Source organism: Amblyomma americanum, chromosome 4 (genome assembly GCF_052857255.1).
Source record: "Amblyomma americanum isolate KBUSLIRL-KWMA chromosome 4, ASM5285725v1, whole genome shotgun sequence".
Lineage (NCBI taxonomy): Eukaryota > Metazoa > Arthropoda > Arachnida > Ixodida > Ixodidae > Amblyomma > Amblyomma americanum.
Window position 1 is genome coordinate 215,556,504 of NC_135500.1, and position 7,889 is coordinate 215,564,392.

A 7,889-nucleotide genomic window follows, 5' to 3' on the forward strand; every position below is an offset into this window, starting at 1 on the left:
TCGCTGAAGTACTCACACCGGGCAGAACGGGGGTTGGGTAGAAGAAAGTGTAGAAGAGACCGAGCTTTCAGACTGGGGTCCGCGTATGTACTGACGCCTCGCACTACGGCCGAAGTTCGAGGTTAAGCTTTTGGTGCCAGTGTACTGCCCAGCGTTTGTCATACGTCCGCGCAGCACTGCTGCATGGCCTTCGGTCCCTGAAACTACGAAGCTAGGACCGAAACATTCCTTGTTAAACCGGCCGGATTCAGCTGCAATGAAAGCAGAGAGCTGCTATGCATGCTGCTGGATAGAGTATCTATTACAAGACCGGTCGATGACACATCTGTGCTCCGGGATCTCAGAAGGTTGCAGCGGTGCCTTGTCAATTTGCTCCTGTAAGGCACCCATCAAGACTGGAGACCCTGTACGCACAGCCAGTCGATAAGTGCCGCCAAGCGCTTGGTGGCTTGCGAAGTTCTTCAAGCACTGTACGCCCAGCAGGGTACTATGCACTGTCGTACGGTGCTTTAGACATGCTAAAGAAGTGTGTCTCGTACGCTTCTGCTTTCAGTTTACAGCGGTGACTGGACTGAACTGACAGAATGTTTTGTATATTTTATTACAGCAGTTCATGCCATGCATCTTTTCTACAGCAGGCATCCCATCATTCCACGGCAAAAACTCTATTTTCCCTTGGGAGATGAATGCTAATGTTGTCAAAACGGCGGCGGTCACAGTGAAATTAAAAACACGTATGGTTAGCTGTTTTGGCGCCAAGCATCCGTTGATTACGGCTCGTGCAATCCTACTGAAAAGACCAGAATTGTATTTTGTTGGCTCCACTGAAAACCAAAAGCAATACTAATTAGTGAAACTTTACAAACACGTCCACGCAGCATGTAAATCACAAAGAAAAAAAAACACGCCATTGCTTGCAAAAGCCAGACGACCGATTATAACACAAGGCGTGTATGCTTGCGTCGGAATAAACAAAACAAAATCAGCACACTTGGCTGAAGGCTACGAGAGCTAGCCAATAGCCTACACAGTGACAGCCAATAGCCGAATACATGCTGCGAGCAGAGCACAATTATATTTTTCTCTTTTTATAGTCCAACCGGATGAATGTCACTAGACAATAGTGTGTCTTTAATATGGCGCATTCACTCAATACTGGCGCCCACATGACCTCGACAGAGCCACATTGAGGTCATATTTCGAGTGGAAAACTATCGATTTGTTGGGCTCTTTAAGTGTCAAAGGGTCGAGTCGGATCAAACCATGAACAAGAGGTTGGCTGCCCAGCTTGACTAGCTTGAAGAACTGTCTCTAATCATATTTTACCATAATAGTAGTAAAAGTGGCAGTTGAGAGCGGTAACAGCTGCCGGTTCAACACGCTCTCCATCACGCCTCCGAGACTGCGGCGGCGTAATGCAATCTCGGAGGTCCCTGTTCGCACTCACTCACTGCCTTCGTCCACGATTGATGCCGCTGCGATCGCTACTGGCTTGGTTCGTTAGTATATAGAGTGACACAACGCTCATGCTCATGGATGACCCTCATTATTCGAAGCTTGAATTCATTCAACCCCATATACTTGGGTCATTCAAACGAGATAACAAATAATTGACTGCGCGCAATAAACGTGTATTCAAAGTGTTCGAGACGGTACGACGGGCACGCGATCTTTGACCATAAACGGCATGCTGAGCACATTGTCAAATACACAACGTTTTCACATTCAGCATGAGAACAACACTATAAGCATCACAAGCAACGTGCTAAACCACACAATTTTCTTCGTGCGCAACAATCACCAAACAAGTGCTTATTTCGCTAAATTGCTAATACCACTAATGGCCGCCTCAATCTTGAAGCGGTACACCGAACACTTGAAACTGTACACTGTGATAACCATCTATTTTACGACCCGATGTCACTGCACAATCTACCAACACAAACTGAATTACCAACAACTTCACTACTTAAAAGCTCGCAAAAACATTGTGGTGCAGCTCTAAGTTCATATTCTACTTAAATCAGACACAGTGAAAACGTGTATGTCATCTTTTGCATAACAGAAAAAACGTTAAAATACTTTTGTCTTTTTTTTACACACTGATCCATTTACTGGCTCCAGATACAAAGATCACGGAAAGAACTCAACTTGCGTTTGAAAAACACATTTTCACTGGAAATTAAAGGAGACCACAAATTTGTGCGAAAATGAAGTTCAGTGTGAGAAACTATAAAACCAAATTCATTTAAGCTTCTGTCTTCCTATTCTCTGTATCATAGCGGATTACAGCACAGCGTGCTTTTGTGCCTACGTATGCTGTATAAAACCACGTGCTTTGTGAAAAAAGGAGGGAACCAAGAAACCGATTACATTGGGCTTGCTTTGCACGCATTGTTTCCGTCTACTACGAGGTGATAAACAATAACGCCCAGCAAAGAAACTTTTGCAAAGACCGATTAAAAAAATCAATAACACGTGTATTAAGCCAGGTTTGTCCAAGTACTGTGCTTGAAGCACAGTCAGAACACATTTCATGCCCTCAAACATTTTCAGGACTCATATTTTTCACCTGAGTGCCTGAAATGAAGAAACTGCGCTACACATAACACGCAACTCCAACATTTATCTTCACTTAAAGCTCACTGGCAAACTTTGTCTTGGCATGGCATAGGCCCTGCTGTCGGAGCGTAAAACTTTGAGTGGAATTGAGCTAAAGCCACAAACGCAGAGCCCCTTTTTTTTTCGATATGGGTTTCAGTCCATCCACGCGTACCAGCAGGGCTTGCTCGGAGGCCACAGCTTCCTCTGAAGACAACGGTCACTGGTAAAATGCAGCTCCATTGGACGACAAACTCGACGAACGGCATACTGTTTTTAGTGCCAGGAATGTAAATGACCAGTTCAGAATTCAACGTGAATCGCGGCACAGCAGTTTTGCTTAGGAGTGGCGACATAACAACTGTTGCACTAACACTGGAAAAACCCGCAAGTTCAACATGTATTATTGCCCGGCAACCGCCAGGGCGTCGCACTCGGAAGAATTCATGTCAAACTCAGAGTACATAAACGATGTCCATCTACCCTCTCACCTCGGTATTTGTGCAACCCCTCATTACACAGTCGGACAGCCAGTACTCCGCCATGAAGACTGACCACAATGTCCAAAGTTGGAAAAAATCAAGAGCGAGCTATGTCGCTCCCGCCGAAGCCGAGTGAGAAAGCGCACTTTGAGCAAACCCCCACCGAGCTGCGACACTCCACTTTGAGCTTCGCATGTCCAGATTTGATTTGTTCCGATGTCCGTAACCGCACTGACACGCACATAACTGGGGCACGCCCGTGTCCCTCAAGACGGCCGGTCAGTCCAGCGGTGCTTCTTCTTGCGCAGCTCTTTGGTCGCGCCCGTTCAGGCAAGCCATGTCTGCGAGGCGTCCATTCTGAGCTCACGCTGCGCTTTGCGTATGTGCACGTCCAGGGGCTCGGCCGGGTCCAGCTTTGGGTGGGCGAATCCCTTGAGGAAGTGGCAGGTCCCCTTGATGTGCTCCGGGAAGCCCTCCGGCAGGCACTCGCGGGGCCGGGCTTCGAACCTGAATCCCTCCGTGTGCACCAACAGTCTGCGAGAGGGCACGAAAGAGGGGGGGGAAGGGATTGCAATTGTTGGTACCGATGACGATGAGTGTGCTGGTAAATCCTTTGAAATGGCCCATCAACGGGAATAAACCGGACCATGTCGAAAGGAAAGGCCTATAATAGCACTGCCGGTGTATGGGCAAGTTTTGGGGAGCACGCAGCCTTTAGAGGATGTATGCCACTGTCAAGAGCGATACCATTGCTTTCAGGTATGATAACTGAACTACTGTAATAAAATTACAGGAATTTAACAAATAGTTCCGCAACTTGCAACCTAACAAATTCATGGTCTAGTAATTCAGTAACATCATTAACTGCTTTATGGCATTAATTCTGCAGCCAAAGTGATTAATTAACTTCGAAATTTCTTTCGCTCATATGCACCATTTCCTTCTGTTGGCAAAGCTTTGGTGCCTGGTACGCCTGTAAAGGCGCCTAGAAAGCAGGAACGACACGCGGCAAGACTTCCGTAGGACTGTGCCTCCGAGACCACCGGTTACTCTGCTGTCGGGTCGCTGCCAGCTGGTTTTCGATGGCTAAGCAGGTGTACAGATGTCGCGAGCATCCCCAAAACAGCAATATGTAAGGCTGTGCTTGGGGCGCACAATGGACAGGGGCGCGCGTCGGAGTTCAAAACGAGAAATGAGGGCGCTGAGGCACTCCCAATGTTACGTCGGCTAAGGGCACAGGGGCACCTGCACTGTAAACAAGAATCAACCCAGATAGGAGTTTATAGCCCTTTAAGCTCCATGTGCAGGACAATTTACTCCATCAAAAAATTGGTGTACAAACTTGATAGCGTAGTGGGCTTATTTCCATATATGCAGAATGTTATTCTCTAATTTACATTTGTGACGTTCCTTGTGTGTGCTACGAGCGTCCGCGTTCGACGGCGCGGCTTAGACGGAGCCCCCAGTGGCGGCGAAAGCACAACCGGACCCCCTTTCATGTTTCTACTGTATATGGCTGCAAGCAACTTGAGTGGGATTGCTTTCGGGCCTGCCGCCGTGGACCGCACGGAGACAACCAGAACGAAGGGGTTTAAGCACAACCGGACCCCCTTTCCATAGTGTCGGCACGAGACGAACGCCGCCACCGCCGCCGCCGCCGCCGCGAGACTGGCGTTATCTTCCCCAATTGCCGTGGCCGTTCCAGGGGGGGCCTCGTTTCGGCGGGCCTGGCCCCGTGGCAAGACGGCGGGCATCATCAATCAACCCTCCCGAGCACATCCCAGGACAAGGGACCACTTTCCCGGCCTTTTAGTGACCTCGCGTTCCGGCCTTGAGGGGCGAGTGTCATTTGATGGAGAACGGAGGCCGGTGACCCGCGGGAACCGACAGCGGGCCAGAGCGCGCCTTACCACAGCCGACGCTATGCGCTACCTCGAAGACAACCTTCTTTCCCTCGCACTCAACACGTGAGGGGGCGAGACCATAAGTGCGGTGGTGTGTTTGTGCGCCCAAGTGAAAGCCCTAGCCCCCCCCCCCCCCCCCCAACTCCGGCGTGGGCGTCCTCACCCTAGGGAGTGTGGGGATAAGAGGATATAAAAATCGACAAGGAGTACCGAAGAAGCACGCTCAGGACGACATCGTTCGCCAAGGGGGCCTTCAGCGCCGAAGCCCGACGGCGTGCAGCTTCTGCCAGCAACCGTTCGAGCTCAACTCCGGAGCCCCTCCATCGTCCCCATGAAGTCGTCGGCACGTAAGCTCGGACACCCCAGCCTCTGATGTATAATCATAATCATGTGTAATTATTGAATATATCTGTTTGTTTAAACTGAGCCATACGGTGTCTCTTTGCCTCTCCGTCCCGTGTGGACCTGCGCATTATGGGGGGTCATCACACATTCATAAATCTCCGGGACTCCTCATACCCACCCTGGCACACTGGCACAGAGGTTAAGCGATGCGCTGAGGCAATAAATCTGGTTTAAAAAAAAAGTGACGCGCCACTGCCCTGCGATGGAAGAAAAGAAGGAAGGGAATAAAAAAAACTTCAAAAAGGGCAAGTAGGAGAAAAGAAAGAGAAAGAAAGGAAGATGGAATGGAAGGGAAAGGAACGAGTCAAAGAAGAAATTAAGAAGGAAAGAAACAGAGGAAGAAAAAGAAAGAAGGAAGGAAAGGAAGAAAGAACCAAAAGAGAAGAAAGTAAAAGAAAAGAAAGACAGGATGAAGGAACGAAGGAAGGGAAGAAAGAAGGGGCGAAAAGGGGAAGTAAGAGAAGAGAAAGAGAAAGGAAGGAAGAAGGCAAAGAAGAAATGAAGGAAGCAGAAAAGAAACAGAGGAAGAAATAAAGGAAAAAATTAAAAATAACAAAAAGGGGAAGAAAGTAAAAGAAAAGAAAGAGAAAGGAAGCAAGAAAGGGCAAAAAGGTAAGTGAGAGAAAAGAACGAGAAAGAAAGGAAGAAGGAAAGAAAGAGGAAGGAAGAAGGCAAGAAAGAAACGAAGAAAGAAGGAAAGACAGGAAGAAAAGAAAGGAAGAAGGAAGGAAGGAAGAGCGAAAAGAAAAAAGGGATGGAAATGAAGAAAAGAGAAAAAGGGGAAGAAAGAAAGAGAAAAATGAAGAAAGACGGAAACAAAGAGAAAGGAAGAAGGAAAAAGGAGAGAAACAAAGAAGAAACAACAAAAGAAACAAAGAAAGAAAGAAGAAAAGAAATAAAGGAACTTCTTCCTTTTTTTCTCTCCGCCCTCTGAGTCGAGATATTTTTTCGCCACGAACGATGTTCAGTACTGATCTAGTAACATCGATGTTGCCTCGAATTTTTTTCTTATCATTGTGAGCCTCGCTTTGCCTTCTGCTAGTGATCTTAGGCGCATTGGTGAACTCTAGTCCTGTGATCGTCTCCAGTCTGATCTCCTTGCAGAAGAGAGGGCTTCCGACTACCAAAATTTTAGAAGGCTTTGTAACTTTCAGCTGCATTCAGATGTCTGCTTTTCGAGAAATATAAGAGGTGTGATAGCTTGCAATTCATTGCGATTGTTAAGCGCGGCATTTGTTGAGCGCGATCAAAACTATAAGGTGTGGGGTCTAACGTCCCGAAGGGACGCTTAGGCTATGAGTGGCGCAGTAGTGGAGAGCTGGGGATTAATTTTGACCACTTTGGGTTCTTTAACATGCGTTAACATTGCAGAGCACATGACTTTTTTTTTGCGTTTCGCTTCCATCGAAACGTTGCAGCCGGGGCAAAGTTTGACGCCCGGTCCTCCGGCTTATTAGCCGAACACGCTAAACACGGAGCCACCACGGCGGGGTGAGTGATAAATAATTTCTTCGAAAGGAATAATATAGTTGTCGAATGGTCAGACCTACCAGTAAAAGTTAGCTGGAAAATGCACTTTCTTTGCAACGGCTGCTCAAGACACTACATTCCTCTGGCGAATGCGCATAGTGTTTATAGAGCTCCGTGCCCGTAAACAGTTACCTCCAACCGCGGTAGTCGAATTTCGATGGAGGCGAAATTCTAGAGGCCCGTGTACTGGGTGATGCCAGTGCACGTTAAAGAAATTCAGGTGGTCGAAATTTTCAGAGCCCTCCACTACGGCGTCCCTCATAGACTGAGTCGCTTTGGCAAGTTAAACCTCCACAAATCAAACTAGACCAATCTTTTCAGTAACACTCAGATCTGCTAGAAACTTCTATTCCTGCTTTTAGGCTACTTGCGCATATACTTAAGATATATTCTGAATGCCCAATTCGGATTTTTTTGTTCGATGGATTGATCGTTGTGGACCTTGTTCCATTTCCAATTTCGCAGTTTTCAGCACACTTTCATATGTGCACGCCCACGGGCAATACGCTAACTCGTTACTAGTCGATAACCTCATGACTGAAATCGTACACAGTTAATAAAACGATGGTGAGACAGCTATGCTGTTAAAACAGTGGATTTGTCCCGTTTAAAAATTCTAGCTAAGTATAATGCGCTGTCAAATTTTGTTTTCATGTAACCTACCAATTCTTGTATACCTGGAAAGTTATCTTGAAATTTAAAAGAAAATGTGCAAAGAGCGAGGAGGAACTTAAATTTGCCCCACGTGTGTCGATTAATAAGCACATCCGAGGGCGTGACTTATCGTGCTGACATCACGTAGTTTTTACAAAAAATGTGGTTGCCCCCTACAAACAACACTAACTGCCCTTTGAGCCCCACCCCCCTCAGACCTCTACACACTGAAATAAGACTTTGGCTGCGCCGTATATGTTCGATACATCACTTCGCCGTTTGCACGTGCCAGCTGTAAGGTCCAGGTTAAATA

At 47.2% G+C, this 7,889-nt stretch overlaps 1 protein-coding gene across 1 annotated transcript in view; it reads right to left on the minus strand.

Moving 5' to 3' along the window:
* Nucleotides 1–543: 543 nt before the first annotated feature.
* Gycalpha99B (guanylate cyclase 1 soluble subunit alpha 2) overlaps nt 544–7,889 on the minus strand; it is a 163,377-nt gene continuing 156,031 nt past the window's right edge. Inside the window, exon 10 of the mRNA XM_077663355.1 lies at nt 544–3,617. Within this exon, the coding sequence (XP_077519481.1) occupies nt 3,410–3,617 (208 nt within the window). The 3' untranslated portion in view covers nt 544–3,409. The remainder of the gene's footprint in view (nt 3,618–7,889) is intronic.